The 18,796-nt window shown below is 31.1% G+C and overlaps 2 protein-coding genes across 2 annotated transcripts; one reads left to right on the top strand and one right to left on the bottom strand.

The window, feature by feature from the left end:
* Window positions 1-3,050: 3,050 nt before the first annotated feature.
* LOC143048116 (small acidic protein-like) lies at window positions 3,051-7,927 on the bottom strand. Its single transcript, XM_076221591.1, has 4 exons — window positions 7,771-7,927; window positions 5,862-5,948; window positions 5,239-5,299; window positions 3,051-3,448 (listed from the first exon to the last, which is right to left on the bottom strand). Exons 1-4 carry the CDS (start codon window positions 7,849-7,851, stop codon window positions 3,165-3,167), a joined length of 513 nt encoding a protein of 170 aa, XP_076077706.1. The 5' UTR covers window positions 7,852-7,927; the 3' UTR covers window positions 3,051-3,164.
* A 129-nt stretch (window positions 7,928-8,056) lies between these two features.
* On the top strand, window positions 8,057-12,133 carry LOC143048117 (protein LTO1 homolog). Its single transcript, XM_076221592.1, has 5 exons — window positions 8,057-8,177; window positions 10,120-10,225; window positions 10,439-10,506; window positions 11,457-11,571; window positions 11,997-12,133. Exons 1-5 carry the CDS (start codon window positions 8,122-8,124, stop codon window positions 12,063-12,065), a joined length of 414 nt encoding a protein of 137 aa, XP_076077707.1. The 5' UTR covers window positions 8,057-8,121; the 3' UTR covers window positions 12,066-12,133.
* Window positions 12,134-18,796: the final 6,663 nt, after the last annotated feature.

Raw genomic sequence — 18,796 nt, 5'->3', positions numbered from 1 at the left:
CTTCTATAAAAAAAAAAAATGCCAGTATTCTTTTTACATGGAATTTGTCTTACCAATATATATTTTCTTGTTGAGAATATGGGATCAAATGAAATACATATAGAAAGAAAACTATATTATGCATTGAAAACATTGATAGTTGTAGGTTGCATTTCTGTAAATATTTACAATGCAATTTCCCATAGGAACTCCTTTTACGGCTAAAACTGTACCACATTTACTATGAAGTTTTGAAAAAAATCTTATCCTAGAATAGAAAGTTCATATGCACTACAATTTTTTCAAAGGTCAAAATATAGGGCTGTGCGGCATATTTTCAATGTTTATATGCCCTGAACTTCTCAGAGTTAAGACTAACACTAATTTTCTTAACTACCCCTACCTCGTATGAAAGGTTACCACAGATTTCAATGTAATTCAATATGCACATGTATATTTACTGGTAACATTCCCAAGTTATGTCTCTGTGAGATGGAAAACAGAGAGCATAACTGGGAACAAGTATGTAAACAAAGTCAATTTTCTATGAATATTCAAGATCTCCCCAAAAAGGTGAGGTGTGAGAAACAGCTATATTTACAAAGTGCAACCTGTAAGGTTGTATGAATGAAGTCAGGTGTATTTCATGGATACATTGACACAAATGGGCATGAACATGTGACATTGCTGCACTGATGCATGACGTTGCCTAATATTTTTCAGTATCAAGTTTTGTCCATGATCTTAAAAATGTCAGGCTGTAAGATCGAAAGGAATTTGATCAACTTGTAGAAAAATTCATTTTTCAACAAATTGACCTGGTATTAATTAATGAAACTTGTTTTGATACACAATATAAACATACCATAGAACAAAAAAGAAGTAGAAGACATCAAAGATAATAAAAAATCTCACAAATCCAAAAAAACGTAAAATACCATGAAAAATAATCCCAAAACTAGACTGAGAAACACAAACCACACCAAAAACCATGGATGCTATCAGGTGCTACAGAAGGGTAAGCAGACCCTGTGGTTTTCCTGTTTGAATGGTTTTACACTAGTCATTTTTGGGCCCTTTATTAATTGCTGTTCTACATGTTCATCAGACAATGTTCACCAGACCTTGATCTGAATATCAAAGTTCATTGGTCAATGTTTAAAACTTGAAGATTTTTCAGTTTCTTAGACACTGTTAACAACAAGTCAACTACATAAGGTGTATTGGATGATGGTAAAGTGTATATCCCTGTCAGGCAGGATTTGTCGGATAAGTTTAAACAGATTCCTTTATAGTGGATTTGGAAACAAGTTATTGCAACTTATATCAATCCCTTTCCACTTTACGTGTGCTGTTTTGTAGCAATATTAGCCTGCTCTTTTTCAAAATCTACAAGGGTGTCTTTTACATGCAAGAGATATATATGGCTCTCTGTTAACATTTATATGGAATAATTGCTTTGTGCACATCTTGCCTTGCAGAGTTTATCTGTCTTTGACCTTATTTTTTTTGTTCCGTAAGTCAATATTCAATTATTTAGCAGTAAAGTCAGTTTCTCCAACAATATAAGCAGTAGGAACTCTATACAAAGTGCAATGTATGATTGTAAGGTACACATACCTGTATGGCAGGGTTAGTTTGACCTAGAACTCATTTACATGGATAATTGATCATTTCAAGTTTCAGGGATACTTGTAGAATAAATGGGGAATGTGTCCATAGGGACACTGAAGATGCACCCCCTAGCATATAACATTATGAAAAGACATAACTTAAGAACTGCAAAAGTCTCGCTTCCCAAAGTTAAACTGAGTTAAGTGGTAATAAGCATTATAGATTTGTATATACATTTCATTAAATTTAGTTGAGACCAACTTAAGTTAGAGAATGGAAACAATACATCATATAAGATTACGATATAAAGGGACAAAACTGAAGAACTGTAATCAAAGTGCTTGTAAGCACCGAAGGGTAAAGATTGTTTTAATTTTTTTAGTGAAAAATTGCATTGTAAAAAGCAGTGGTTGTAGTTGATGTAATTGTTCAAATTAATTTTTAAAATTGGGAGCTATCTTCCTTTGTCCATAATTGTAGTTGGATCAACTACAATTATGGACAAAGGAAGATAATTTCAATTTTGGATCAACTACAATTATGGACAAAGGAAGATAGATTCAATTTCAAAAATTAATTTTAACAATTACACATTTGATATTTTTAGAACAGATATTAGATTCTTAATTTTTCATTTGTAAAGGGGCATAACTCAAAAATGGTACAGGTGATGCCACCAAAATCCATACTTGATCTGTGTTTTGTGGTAATAAGCATTTTGTGTAAGTTTCATGATATTTGGTTGAAGCAAACTAAAGTTAGAGAACGAAAATCAACTTTGGGATGTATGGACGATTACAGATAACAGATTTGCAACATAAATTCAAAGTAATAATATTGTAAAGCTCGTGGAACTTTTCAGCATGTGCAAAATCAAACAATCTAAAGTTAAAGAATAAAATTCTAACACTTTAGATTTTTATGGCACTGAACTTGACTGAAGTCTTTTCTTTGAAACAGTAACATGTGATGCAGATCCAGATGGCATTTTTGGTCTTGTTTTCTACATTGTCCAATATTATTTCCATATTTCTGCTTGCCAGAGCCACTTTTATTTACAATTTTACATGCCTCTTTTTTCAATAGTCAAAGATCTCAACATTTCCATCTTTGTATTAATTTCAATTAATTTCACCTCTAGTTTTAAGTCTGTTTATCTCTTTTAAATTAGTCACATCTGGTCTAATGTAATCAAAGATTAAAATCTTTCGTATATCATGATAGCAAACAAATATCCCGCCTTTTTTTTTTATTAATTAGGCCAGTAGTTTTCTCCTTGTTTTACATTTGTCATTTCAGGGCCTTTTATAGCTGACTACAAGGTATGGGGGGTTTGCTCATTGTTGAAAACATATAATTGTTAATTTCTGTGTTCAGTTTGGTCTATTGTGAAGAGTTGTCTCATTAGCAAGGAGATGAGAATAATAGTTAATAGTCAAAAGATTTCTAAAGAAAAATTCTTGTGTTAAAACTTACATTATGAACTTTATTAAAATGATGGAATTTTGACAACATTCACCCTGAAACTTACATTCAAGAAATAAAATGATTTTTATCTTTCATGTTACTTATCATGAATCACTAGCTTTTACAAAATTGCACATCATTTTCTTTTTCACTGGGACATTAGAATCAGATTTATCGTCTAGTTTATGTTTTTCTGCCACTTTTTCGTCAGTTTTTTCCTTGTCCCCTTCTTTGGTTTCATCTTTTCCCTCCTCAGAATTAAAAGACTTTTTCTTTGGATCTTCATGAAATCCTAGGCCTATATGTGCTTTAGGACCAGCTAACAGCTTATGTTCTAATCCTTTGTTGAACTGTTCTTCTAACTTTTCTTCCACGTCTCTCTCTGGGCCTGTCAAAATACATAAACTGAATTATACATTTAAAGAATAAGTAGGAAATGTATTGTTTACTTATAAAGATGGACTACTTTATTTTATATTTATATCCTACAGACTACATGTATATAATACTTGAGGGGGGACAAGAGTATCAGACTATCTACTAACTAAATTATTAGGAGTCAAAAGCAATGATAAGTCCACATCAAAATAGATTAAGGATAAATAAGACAGGAAAATTATTGTACATTTATATAAATTAGACATTGCCAAAACAGTAAAAATGTTGTCATAATCTATAAAATCATTCTCCAATCAAGAAATGGCAAAAATGAAAATAAAAAACCCCAAAACAGAGCTTCAAAATTCAATAAAAGTATTAAATTCGTTTAAAGTTTGTATTCAAGATGGTTTTATTTTGTATTTGGAAGTCTTATTGTACATAACATTGTTTTTTTCAGAACTTTTTGTATTCATATTATGCATAAAATCTTAACATGCATAAAAAACAAGAATGTGTCCACAGTACACAGATGCCCCACTCGCACTATCATTTTCTATGTTCAGTGGACTATGAAATGGGGTAAAAACTCTTAATTTGGCATTAAAATTAGAAAGATCATATGACAGGGGACATGTGTACTAAGTTTCAAGTTGATTGGACTTCAACTTCATCAAAAGCTACCTTGACCGTAAACTTTAACCTGAAGTGGGACAGACTGACGAACAGATGGAAGAAGGAACGAACGAACAGATGCACAGACCAGAAAACATAAGGCCCTCTACTATCGTAGATGGGGCATAAAAATTTCATAAAATATTTAAGAACAAGAATGTGTCCATAATACACGGATGTCCCACTAGCACTCATTTTCTATGTTTCTTGGACCGTGAAATCGGGATAAAAACTCTAATTTGGATTTAAATTAGAAAGATAATATCATAAGGAACATGTATACCAAGTTTCAATTGATTGGACTTCAACTTCATCAAAAACCACCTCAACCAAAAACTTTAACCTGAAACTTGCACTATCATTTTCTGTGTTCAGTGGACTATGACATTGGGGTCAAAACTCTAATTTGGCATTAAAATTTGAAATATCATATCAAAGGGAACATGTGTACTAAGTTTAAAGTTGATTGGACTTCAACTTCATCAAAAACTTTAACCTGAAACTTGCACTATCATTTTCTATGTTCAGTGGACTATGAAATTGGGGTCAAAACTCTAGTTTGGCATTAAAATTAGAAAGATCATATCATAGGGCATATGTGTACTATTGACCAAAAACTGTAACCTGAAGAGGGACGAACAGACCAGAAAACATAATGCCCCTCTACTATCGTAGATGGGGCATAAAAAATCATCTTGATAACTTCAGTAATATGCATAAGTTCGTTTTAATGAACGAAGGACCATGATGTTGAATTCCCTTGCAATATCTTTTTACTCATTAGAATAGTCGATCTCTGTTAGTCTTTGTTACATTAAATCTTTGACATGTCTTGATTCCAGGTGATAACACTTTGACATCATATTAGACAAAATTAGCCAGCTTGTTGAAGACCATATGTTAACCTGTAGATTTTCTTTTACTTTGTATGTGTTGCTCGGTTGCTGTCTTATGGATTTTAAAAAAAATAATCTTAAAATACAAACTTGGAACGAATTCAATACTTTTATTAAATTTTGAAACTTTGTTTTTTGTTTTTTTTTTATTTTTGCCATTTAATTCATGTTAATATGTTGACTTTGCTATACTGGCATAAAAAAATGCAGTTGCAAAACATGTACATACTTTCCCTTTCATGTTGATGCATTTTCTCCTCACCAATAACAAATTGTCCATGGTGTTCTTTCTGAAAATATATCAAATGCGTTTTGTTAAAATATAATTTTTCACTTTTTTGGTCTTTTTGAAAATGTTGTTTGTGCTGCTTTGAGACCCCTCTACAACAAAATTTGTTTTACATGCACACGTATAAAAATTAAGGTTTTTATCCAATGCAATCATAGGTTTGAACGTTGTTTTCAATTAAGACTTGTTTATATATATATTGCTTCACTGAGCACAGCTGGATTTGACCACAGAGGTCCAACAGTTGGGGCAAAAATGGACACAATATTCTCACTTGATAGAGGTCTGAATTTAGATTGTAATTAATATTTGACACAAAACAGGTTTCTGACACACAATAACTGTAGTCAAAGAACTTGAATTGGTTATGTGATTTGAACAAATTGAAATTGTCCCTCCCCCAATTTTTTTTTAACATTCTTAGAAAGCCATTTATTTATTACAAAAGCTCATTTTGCGTGTTGAGTAGACATGTGATGAAAAAAAATTGTGAAAACATGATATGACACTACCATTTTGATATTTATAGATCCTTAATGTACAATTAACATAAACATCTGTACCTTTGCAGCACCCATCAAACGAAGGAATTTATTCTTCCTGTCATTATCTCCCAAATCTACTTCTTCCCACTTGTTGGCAGAGTGAACCTTTAAAAATATATGTGCATAAGTTAATATTCACAATTAAAGCAGGTTAAACTCACAAGCTATTACTCACTAATACTAACCCTGCTTTAAGTATTTGGCAAACAGGAAGCTGAAGAAAAATGAATCTGAAAACACATTACTTCGTCTAGCATGTGCATATGAAAACTGCAGATAGCAAATTATATGAGGTTCAGTTTCATATATAAATCCAATGACGTTTTCAAATATAAGGCCATTAAGACGTTAAGAGCATATATTAAAATATTCTAAATACTAGAGATTGTTGAGTGAACTGATGAATCTTAAACCATGTCTCACAGTAAAACAAGCTGACATGAAGCCTGATAACGATTTTCAGGAATCTTTTGTTTGTAGTTCCTGATTGAAATTAATCATTGTTAATTGTGTAATTTTCGAAGGGATTTGGATTTGTATCTTGTCACTTTTAAATTTTTTATCTATCCAAAAGTAACTGTATGTATAGTATGATAGTAAAGATGATTAAAATTAATGAACAATATTTGCTATAAATATATATATGAGAATTTGTTTGCAGTGTTAACAGTCCAGGTATCAGACTTTTCTATGTCTGTAGAGGTTATCTTGGTGTTCAGGTTTATAAATGTTGGGTGCCATCAACAGGTTTAAAGTTTTGTTGTGGTACTGTACATGCTGTATGAACAAAAAAAAATTTGTCAATTAAATTTTAAAACTTTTATTAAATGAATTGTGAATAATAAAATTATTAAGGTACTGTGACTCATTTCACAAAAATTCTTATGAGTAAAAATACTTGTAAATCATCAATATTTCACTTTCATTTAAGGACCAATTCTAGTCTAACGATTTTTATGAAGAGCCCCTGTGGTTTAAAATTCACACAGGCACATGTCTGTGGGTAGGAATTGTCTAACTCAGGGTCAGACACAAAACAGCCTTTTTTTTTTGGCTACTGCAAGCTTCAAATTGTTAAAATTCTATTGGGATTTGTCTAAATATCTTTATCATGATTCTTTAGTGGTCTCAATTAATTATCCATAACCCTTATATTTGGAAAAATAAATAAATGTTCAGTTCAAAAGCTATAGTTAATGTCAGATGAATGTCAGAATACAGAAAAAACATCAGCTCTATTGAGCTTTTATACTGTCTCATCATGATCAGACCACAGGAATTAGAAATTCTACCAATAAAAGTCTGTATATAACACAGTCGATTTATCATAGTAGAGCTTCTCATTGACTTTATTATTTACTGACTTTTATTGATAGAATTTCTGATTCCTGTGATAAGACAATACAAATACAACTTTTCAAACATAATGCTTCAAAATCAGCCAATATTGTATTATCGTCATCAAGAAAATGTGCATTTTATCATTATGCACAAAAAATAACTGTTTAACGTCATTTGTCATGATTTTGTTTTCCGTTATTTATCATAAAGGTATCTATACTTGATACCAGTATGCATGCTTTGCATGATGTGCTAACTGTTTTATGTGTTTTATATCTTGTGGCTGTGCTTATCACATATATGTATGGCAGTCAAAAACTCTAAATAGCTATGTTGTATTGGTATATGCATACCCGACTATGTTGTATTGGTATATGCATACCCGACTATGTTGTATTGGTATATGCATACCCGACTTTAAATAAATCTTTTATGCTTTATGCTTATAGAACCCCCTGTTTCGACCCTCATGTCTTGCAACAACATGGTCCTTTTTACATCTAGTGTAACACAGCCTGATAATGCTATTTAGTAAAGACTAAAGTATAAATGTTATTTAAAGACACTAAATCATCTGTTTCATTACATTCTCTGGCTCCTTTTCAGCTTTTTTGCTGGATTCTTCCTTTGTTTCTGTTTTCTCTATCGTTTTTTCCTTTTCACTCATTTTTTCTCGAAGAAATGCTTGCCCCTTCTATCAATAAAAAACGGAAATTAATTTTAATATTGATCATTCACAAGTAAGTGAATGAATTACCAATTACTTTAAACAACAAACAAAGTCATTATGAACGGAAATTTATAACAGTTTGAACATCAAAACTTTCCTGATACCTTTTTTTGTTCTGAACTTTTCAATGATGTAAGTCAAAGGGAGATAATCTTTTCTTTCACTTTCACTTTGATTTACAGTGTTTTGCATTCTCATTATTTAAGAATGGCAAACAATACAGAAGATGATATATTTCATGATATTATAATGGGTGAAGAAAAGTAATTACCCTCTATTGATCCCTCTATCAATTTTTATTGTCATATTTCAAGCCATACAATCATATTAAATCCAAGAAATGTTATCCATACTCAAAATAATGTCTTTTGTATTGATATAATTTGTGCCTTTTGTGGAGTTCGACTGTCATTGAGTTATTTTTTCTTTGACCTGATGAAACATCTTTTATCTTTTACAATAATCCATTTTTATTCTTTCAATGAAATTACTATGCATTAGACAGGTCAGGAATAACCACCAATTGGTGGATTATACCTCAATTGACGCACAGGGGCTTGTTACAATTGCCGGGTTTACTATCCATACGAACCCCTAAGAAAGTGTTTTTTTAGGGGTTCGTACGGCATTTGTAACAAGCCCCTGTGCAGTAATGATGTCCATTGACAGGTGATTACAGGTAAATTTGCCAATCAAGAATTGACAAGATAACAATAGAAGAAACTTCAAATATGATTATTGATTAAATGCAATATGTTATGTTACAATACTAAACTAGTAATGTTTGACAAGTTTTCATACCATAATATGGTTTTAAGAAAACAATGCTCCATTTTGTTGGAATAATTTGTTTTGAAAAACAAAGAATTATACACCAATTGGTCTATACCATTATATGTCAATTGGTGGATTATACGTCAATTGAGGTATAATCCACCAATTGGTGGTTATTCCTGACCTGTTAGACGAAATGCAGCTGCTAGGTGGGAGCAAGACTGGTTGATGGCTTTACATCCAGACAAATGCACAGTCCTTACAATATCCCAAAAGAAAAAAAAACAGTTTAAACATGACTATATCCTGCACAATCACAAACTTGAACTAGTCACTTCAGCTAAATATCTGGGCATTACACTGCAAGCAAACTTAAGGATTATGTACCCTTGTGTTAATTCAATGCTAAACATATGGAAATTTTATAGAAAATCCACAGCATTTATCCTAGTACCCTCATATTTGGCAATTTCATGACTGATAGATATAAGATTATTGCATGCAGTGCTAGCATTGATTTCCTTAAAACGAGTTTATTAATGTAGCTATTGGTTAAAACAAATTAAAATATGGACCAAATCAAGTACACCTTTTAGGGTGCGCTCGACTTTAGTGACTCAGCATGAGGTATTTTGGAATTTACAGGCTGTTTACAACTTTTTGTAAAAAATAAACACTAGCACATCATATAAAAGCAAGTGAGTAATCTATATTTCAAATTTTATAACAAAAATCTTTGTATTAAAAGCTGTGGATTTTCTATAAAAATCTTGATTTATTTGCCACAAAATACTCTTTTTCAATTAAATGCAATGAAACAATAAATAACTATGATTTGCATCAAGTTTCCCCTTGGAATATGTACAAAATGGCCTATCCCTATTATTCATTATATTTGTAGTTTTGATACAATTGAAGTTTGAAAAATTCGTACAAAAATGGCTACAGAAGGGTTCATAAACCTTAAAATGGTCAAAACATACAGACAACATCATAGATAATGGTAACAAATCTTTGGGCTTCTTAAAAAGAAATTTAAAAACATCATGCCAGAACATCAAAACCCAGGCATATCTGGCACTAGTTCATCCTAAGCTTGAATATTCATGTTTAGTATGGAACTCTCACACAGTTGAACAAACCTCTAAAATTGAGATGGTCCAAAGACGAGCTGCCAGATATGTCTGTAACAGATACCATAACATCAGCAGTCCTACAGACATGATAAACTCACTAAACTGGCTCACACTACGGGAAAGAAGATTACGCACAAGATTGATAATGTTCCACAAAATAGTACATCAAATTGTAGCAATCCCATCTGCTATCCTCATACCATCAGACAGTAGAACCTGCAAAAATCATAGTGTCACTTTCGGACACATTTCTTCCAAAAAAGATACATATAAATTTTCAAAATTTTGTTTTCAGATCTCAGTCGCAGGGTTATGAAGCTGGATTTGAAGCAGGAAAACAATCTGGATATGATGAAGGATACAGACTAGGTTGGGAAAAGGGATCTTCTATTGCATCAGAGGTACAAAAAAGTCATATCTTATTTACTTTTAAAAAGTTGTTATCAAGTAAAATGCAATCTGTACATGACTGAAATTTAACTTTATACATATATAAATAATGCATTTAGAATCAATGATAAAAGAAAATAAAGGAACATATATATATATCAGTTATGACATTATTGGTTGTAAAAGGTTTTGGATAAGCATTTCAATATCTTTGTTTTTTGTAGGTTGGATTTTATCATGGTTTCATTGAAGAACTTCAAATTAAAATACAGGATGATGACAGCAAACAGAGGTTTGTATCTTGTAACTTTCTAAATACCTTGTATAAACATTCATATGAAATCAAGTACCGGTACATGTGTCAATGAAAAAGTACTTTTAGTAGTTTTTTTCTATCATTCTTATTTCAATAATCACCTTTTAAAAGGCCAAGTGAGCTTTTGTCATCACCTGGTGTCCAGCATTGTTAACTTTTACAAAAATCTTCTCCTCTGAAACTACTTGGCCAAATTTAAACAAACTTGGCCATAATCATTAATTAGTAAAATCTACAAATATGTCAACATGACCAAAATTTTTGGTTGACCCCTTTAAAGTCAATTTTTAACAATTTCTTCTCAGAAAGATTGTTTTAGCTCACCTTTCCAAAGAAATTTGAGTTTTTGCTATCACTTTGTGTCTGTCATGGTCTGTTTCTGTATGATTTTCATCTGTCCTTTTCAAAGATTTGTAGAAAGTTGTGTTCTTTATATGTGACATCATCAGGCATGGTCGCCTTTTTTTCATGACGTCACAATAGGAAATTCATAAAATTTGATGTCATAAATTAAAAATTGTGACCAATTGTGTAACAGTTAGCTGAGAACAGTTAATTCACTAATGAGGAGAACAATTGTTTCACAATCGGTATGGAAATGTGAAAAAAAGAAATTAATTGGAAAAATTTGGATCTTATCTGCAGCCTCTCAGTAACCACTTAACAAAAATCCAATCAAAGGTGAACATTATCTACAGGAGTTATTGTAGCATTGAAGAATATATTAAATTGATATTGTTATTCATTGTCAAAAATCTGTTTGCATGTTTTGCCAGGGAATTCATAAATAACCAACTGCTTGTACTTTCAAGAAAAACCAACAAAACAAATTATCTTTAACAAGTGTTCTAGTACTGCAATATTTAAAACTGTATACATTCTGGTGAAGATGTTGGCATCTTTTAATTACATAGTGTTATATTTAGGGCTTTTAAAGTAACAGAGACACTTCTAAAATTAATCACAGAGTTAACTTTGGAAGATCCAACAAATAACTTACTGTTTGACAAACTGGAGAACATCAGGGCAAAGTTTAAACAGGTAGGTAATATCCTTTTATTTACTTTGGATTTTTATTGGTTTCAATTTTTGTGGTTTGAAAAAAAATTGCTTAAATTTGTGGTTTCCTACACACAAGAAGGTCATAAATCATTCACAAAAAATTACCTACAATTTTTTTTCTTAAAAACTTTTCATACAAAACTGGTGAAATGTTTCTTTTGGTGAGTGTATTCTTCAAATTTCTCAAATTTTGTTTATATGTTGTAGAATGTAGACAGCTTATGTTACAGCTATACTTTATATATATTGGTGGCCATTAGCTGTTTTATGCCTTGTGGTCGGGTTGTTGTCTCTTGATTGTTTATTGATTATTTATGTACTTGAAAATATTTTTAATTCTCTGAATGTCCTTTTTGAAGCATTCTTTAATCTTTGATATAATAAGCTTAATAATTTGTTTGTAGATTATGTCATTGTTAGGGATGAAGGCAGATTTTAACACAGGACAAGAGAATAAAGGGGTGTCATTTTGACATTGAAAAGTGCAGAAAAAAAACTGATGACTTGATAGAACATTCAGCTGTGATGTGCAATAAACCAGGTTTGTTTATTAACTCTTCAATGGATTATATCTTTGTATAAAACTAGTTTAAAAGGAGAAGGTACAATTTAGCACAAAATTGGCCAAAAATTAACGTGGAGATAAATGTTAAATCAATGATTGATCTTCGATGGTGCATTGATATTTTAACCCCAAAAAATGCAATGCTTTATTACAATACATAGACATACTTTCTCTTTGAGGACCAAGAATGATCAAACTGTGGTTTAAGAAAGAGAGATATTTAAATGACTTTTTTTATCCGCCACAATTTACTGACTGAATCAAAATGGCAGTTTTGAAGAATTTAATGAAAAAAGGCAAAAAAGCAATTTCAGTAGAATTGTTGTTGTCATAGTTGGTTTTACATGTTGTCCAAATCAAAATGGCAGTTTTGAAGAATTAAATGAAAAAAGGCAAAAAAGCAATTTCAGTAGAATTGTTGTTGTCATAGTTGGTTTTAAATGTTGTCCACCACTATATTTTATAGAGAATATTACAATTATGTATGTTTGTATTCATCCTTAATTAAAATTTCTTATTAGATTTTTTTTCTACATGGCTGAAAAGTTTATAAAGATATAGATATTAAAGGGAAGTAGCTAAAAATATTCAATTTTACACCTGCCGTATTGAATACTGAATTATTTCTAATGATAATGTTCCTCTTATTCATTCTTTTTTCAGATAAAGAGAATACACCTCCCTGTGGATAAAGGAGCTATTCATTTCCATAGGCTGTGGCTACTGCAAATTTTATGAACTAAACTTTAGATTTTATTTTTTTTTATATATCAAAATATTATTGATATTGAATGTCTAAGATATATTTTATATTAAAATATACCGTATTATACATGTGTTGTCATCAAATAAATGTGATATTAAAACAAGGTAAAGAAACCTTAGGTAGCTTTCATTTAAAGCTCATCTAGCCAGAAGGGCCAAGTAAGCTTTTCCCATCACTTAGCATCTATCATCATTGTTGTCCTTCATAGTTAACTTTTACAACCAGGTGCTCCGCAGGGCGCAGCTTTATACGACCGCAGAGGTCGAACCCTGAACATTTGGGGCAAGTATGGACAAAACATTCAAGCGTGATACAGCTCTGAATTTGGATTGTGATCAAATTTTTGACATTACATGGTTTTTTTTTACACAAAACAAATGATAAGATTTTACAAATCAAAGATTTCTTCTTCAAACTTTTTAAATCTAAAATTAAATAGTTGACACAGCATAGGTTTCTGACACAGAATGAATGTGGTCTAATGAACTTAAAAGTTTATTTTTGCCTTTGAGCAATTCACTATGCTGTTGAATAGTAATCCTCTCAAAAAAATGTTTGAAGAAATTTTCTTTTTATTTATGAAATCTGAAATGAGAAAAATTTAAACCTCCCCCCCCCCCTTTTTTCACATTTCCATTTCCCTTTTTCCAAAACTGATATCAATTCAAATTTCTAATGGAGTTTGCAACAATAACTACTCTTTTAAATACATCATAAAATATTAAAATGTAAAATAAAGTGCTTGTTATCACTGAATGGTAAAGATTGGTTGGTAGTAAAAGTGAATATACATTGTTTATTGTATAAAACAATAAAAAACACTTCATCAGCAACATTTTATATTGGCAAATTTCCAATGAAGTTATTTACATAAAGTTATTGGCAAATAAAAATAGAAAATGACATCATAGTCATGTCTGGCAAATGTCCAACATACATTATCTAAAAACATTTTAGATAAGATAAGGAAAAAAAGCTTCATCAGCAACATTTTATATTGGCAAATTTCCAATGAAGTTATTTACATAAAGTTATTGGCAAATAAAAATAGAAAATGACATCATAGTCATGTCTGGCAAATTTCCAACATATATTATCAACTACTATTCTATACAAAGAAAGATAACTCCAATTGAAAATTAATTGCTATTGCACAATATTGTGCAATTAGATATTTCTTGCTATTGTGCAATACTGTGCAATTGAAAATTTCTTGCTATTGCACAATACTTGATATGGAATCCTGATTTGGACCAACTTGAAAACTGGGCCCGTAATCAAAAATCAAAGTACATATTTAGATAAATCATATCAAATAAGCCCAAGAAATTAATTTTTGTTAAAATCAAACTTAGTTTAATTTTGGACCCTTTGGACCTTAATGTAGACCAATTTGAAAACGGGACCAAAAATTAAGAATCTACATACATAGTTAGATTTGGCATATCAAAGAACCCCAATTATTCAATTTTTGATGAAATCACACAAAGTTCAATTTTGGACCCTTTGGGCCCCTTATTCCTAAACTGTTAGGACCAAAACTCCCAAAATCAAACCCAACCTTCCTTTTATGGTCATAAACCTTGTGTGTAAATTTCATAGATTTCTATTTACTTATACTAAAGTTATGGTGCAAAAACCAAAAATAATGCTTATTTGGGCCCCTTTTTGGCCCCTAATTCCTAAACTGTTGTGACCTCAACTCCAAAAATTAATCCCAACCTTCCTTTTATGGTCATAAACCTTGTTTTAAAATTTCATTGATTTCTATTTACTTATACTAAAGTTATTGTGCGAAAACCAAGAATAATGCTTATTTGGGCCCTTTTTTGGCCCTTAATTCCTGAACTGTTGGAACCAAAACTCCCAAAATCAATCCCAACCTTCCTTTTGTGGTCATAAACCTTGTGTCAAAATTTCATAGATTTCTATTCACTTAAACTAAAGTTATAGTGCGAAAACCAAGAAAATGCTTATTTGGGCCCTTTTTGGCCCCTAATTCCTAAAATGTTGGGACCAAAACTCCCAAAATCAATCCCAACCTTCCTTTAGTGGTCTTAAACCTTGTGTTAAAATTTCATTGATTTCTATTCACTTTTACTAAAGTTAGAGTGCGAAAACTAAAAGTATTCGGACGACGAGGACGACAAAGACGCCGCCAACGTGATAGCAATATACGACCAAAAAATTAAAATTTTTGTGGTCTTATAAAAATGTTCTCCTCTGTTAACTACTGAGCCAAATTTAACCAAACATGGCTAAAAATAGATTATAGGGGTAAAATGCAAGTTTTGTCTTTCTGTAAATTCAGAAATTATTGTGTGCATTTATTATTGTGAATTTGGAAGAAAGGACTGAAATTCAAGATTAATTTTTGCGATTTCAGGAAAATCTGCACACATCTGTTTGTATCATATATCAGAATGCTAGTTTTTATTGTTGCGATACTCATTCAGTCGTGTTATTCGCATTAATAAAAACTTCACAATAATTTCTAAATGAACAGTATTGTGAAAACGATTATGAATAGATAAAAATCTAGTGGAGCAAAAATTTTCAGAATGTTGAGCTCTTCCTATGTTAATATACCTAAAAACTGATAGACAACATCTAATAGGAGTTATTGTTTTTAATAGACAAATTTTTTTTCCCTGTTTTTGCCTATAATCTTGAAAACTATGACAGATAAAGAGAAAACTTTATATTGCAAAATTGATCAGTTAGACAAGTTCTACAAAAAGGTCAAACAGGGAAAATCATCAGTCCATACATTATTAGAGATATTGCCCTTTGTTGACAGTTTTTACCAATTTTTGGTGTTTAAAAAGATGGATAGAAACTTCAATTAGCAAACATTATCAAATAGAGGAGCGGGCTTATAATCTCCATGGAAATGTGATTTCTAATACAAATGCATACAAATTATCTTCATTTAAAATGAACTGATGTAATCCATTTAACATGTTAACTAGTATGTAAAACATTCAAAGTCAACAGTGACTGAGGGGACAGAGCCTTATAATCTGCATGGCAATGAGATGTGAAACCCATAAACTAAGCAAAATTTAAAATTCAATAGACTAATGAAGGTTCAGAGCCAATAAATCTCTTTGCAAATGAAATTTGCCAATACAAACATTGATAAATCTGCATACCAAATATCATATATACTGTGGCCAGGAATCAGCACCCTTAAGGGTTTCTGTAGAGTCTGCAAATTTTGTAGCAGAAACTTTACATAGGAATAGTGATCCAGTGGCGGTGGTAACAGCCTTAGTTAATATACCCTTTTAAAAACTTTATATTTTAGAAGATGGAAGACCTGGATGCTTCATACTTTGTATTTAGATGCCTTATGTTACAAAGTTTCCATTTGTCATATGTCCATTGTCCTCATTTTCATGGTTCAGTGCCTATTTGAAAAAAAAAGATTTTTTGTAATGTTAGTTTCTTTGTTATTTTGAGTAATTGGATAACTATATTTAGTTTGTGCATACCCTGCAAGGTCCTCTTGCCCATCAACAGATTTCATCTGACCTTGACTCCATTTCATGGATCAGTAACCAAGGTAAGTTTTCGTGGTCAAGTCCATATCTCAGATACAATAAGCAATAGGTCTTCTATATTTGGTATATGGAATGATTGTAAGGTGTACATGTCCAACTGGCAGGTGTCCTCTGACCATGACCTCATTTTCATGGTTCAGTGGTCAAAGTTGTTTTTAAGGTTTTGGTCTTTTTTCTAATACTATATGCAATAAATTTGGTGTATGGAAATATTTCAAGATGTACATATCAGTCTCACAGGTTTTATTTGACCCTGACCCTTTTTTCACAGTTCATTGGTCAATGTTTAGTTTTCATGGTCAAGTTTGTTTCTTAGATATTAATAAGCAATAGGTAAACTATATTTAATGCATAGATTGATTGTAAGGTGAACATGTCCGTCTATGATGATTCATCTGACCGTGACCTCAAGTTTTTGAGTTTGGTCTTATCCTATATGCAATAGGTCAACTATATTTATTGTATAGAAGGATTGTAAGGTGTATATATCTGTCTGGCAGGTATCATCAGCCCTTGAACTCATTTTCATGGTTCATCGGTCAATGCTAAGTTTTCATGGTTAAGTTTGTTTCTTAGACTATAAGCAATAAGGCAACTATATTTAATATATAGAAGGATTGTAAGGTGTACATGTCTGTCAGGCATGATTCATCTGACCTTGGCCTCATTTTCTTGGTTCATTAGTCAATGTTAAGTTTTCTGTGTAAAGTCTATTTCTTAGAAACTATAAGCAATAGGTCAACTATGTTTTGTATATTGTTTTCTCATTTGGTTTATCTGACCTTGACTACATATTTTTGGATCATGTTTAGATTATATGATACTTGTAGTTAAACTTTTAAGTTAGGACTATCAACATAAAATCAATGGTTAGTAAAGAAGGCCAGACTTTTTAGCGTGTGCACTCTTTTTTCCACTTTGACAAGACGACACAAAGTATCTTTTTTACAGGAATAGTAGTGCATCAATGAAAACATGGACAGTTCATACTGCATTGAAAAGTTCTGCTCTTAAAAAAGAGTAAACATTATCTAAACATTGGTTCTAAATAGCCTGATCATTACAAATATAAATGGATTCCAGAGTTCAATGGAGTTCTCTATAAAATTTAGAATGGAAGATTAGGCAAAATAATAATAATGCACATGAATGTTTCAAAAAATAAATTTATTTGATCCTCTCATTCAAGCTCAAGTTCATAATCAGCAGCTTAATTGTACATTCAACAAAATGTTTCACCATTAATTAACAGAAACAAAATAAATCATCTACCCTCAACATTTGTTCATATGATATGATCTGCATTGATAAAAACATGATTATGCTTTAACTTATTGACAACATTAACTAACAAATAATCACATCTGACACATACTGATATTTGTCTTTATCCTGCAATCAGCCTTATATTGTACAAATAACAGGTATATGAATAAATGTTAAATTTATTTGTACATGTACAAATAAAGTCTACTGTTACCCGCTTTGACTTTGAACAAGCAGAAAGACAGATTTTTCTTTCTGTGTAACAGTTCATTTTGGGGTCCTCTTCGCGGTCCGCATTTCAACTATGTCGATTTCTTTGAAAAATCAAAAGCAATGATTTCGATTTGAACAGCTAACCTTAAGAACCGGGTGTAAATTGCGATAAAAATAATATATGTACATTGTCTGAAAATATAAAATTTATTTGTACTTGCTACAAAACAGGAGAAAAGCTTGGCACAGCCTCGCTTTTCATCATGTTTCTAAAGCTCGTACAAATAAATTTGATATTTTCCGACAATGTACATATATCGTATATGTATTAGTAATACAAGTTCATAAAGTCATGGCTTTCTATAAGAGGCATCCAAAGCAAAATAACTTCTACATTACTTGAATTTTGTGACGTCAATGTTAAGTAAAAAAAACCCATCTCAGAGCCTCTAGTTTTACATTTGGTATTATTAAGTATGATGGAATGATTTATTGCGAACCCTATCTTAGTTTTCCATAGATTCACCTGCAAGTTACCTGTCGATTTAAACTTTTGGCAGTTCTATTGTCCCATCTAACAAATACAACAGGTATTGTTCTCTGTGTAGTTTATTCACTGGGACCTTTAAATTTCTTCTAGGAGAAATATATCACTCATTGATTAATTTACCTGACCAAAAAATTATCTTCTTTTTTATTGAAATACTTCTAATAACTCACATAAACTGTATGCAATATTGTATTTATTCAATATTATCATTAATATATTTTCAATCTGTTCAATATAAAATCTGGTTTAATACTAAAAAGTTTATTTCAGACACATTT

The sequence above is a fragment of the Mytilus galloprovincialis genome, chromosome 10 (genome assembly GCF_965363235.1).
Source record: "Mytilus galloprovincialis chromosome 10, xbMytGall1.hap1.1, whole genome shotgun sequence".
Classification (NCBI taxonomy): Eukaryota; Metazoa; Mollusca; class Bivalvia; order Mytilida; family Mytilidae; genus Mytilus; species Mytilus galloprovincialis.
The sequence above is the reverse complement of the archived record's forward strand: the minus strand, read 5'-3'. Positions and strand labels throughout refer to the sequence as shown.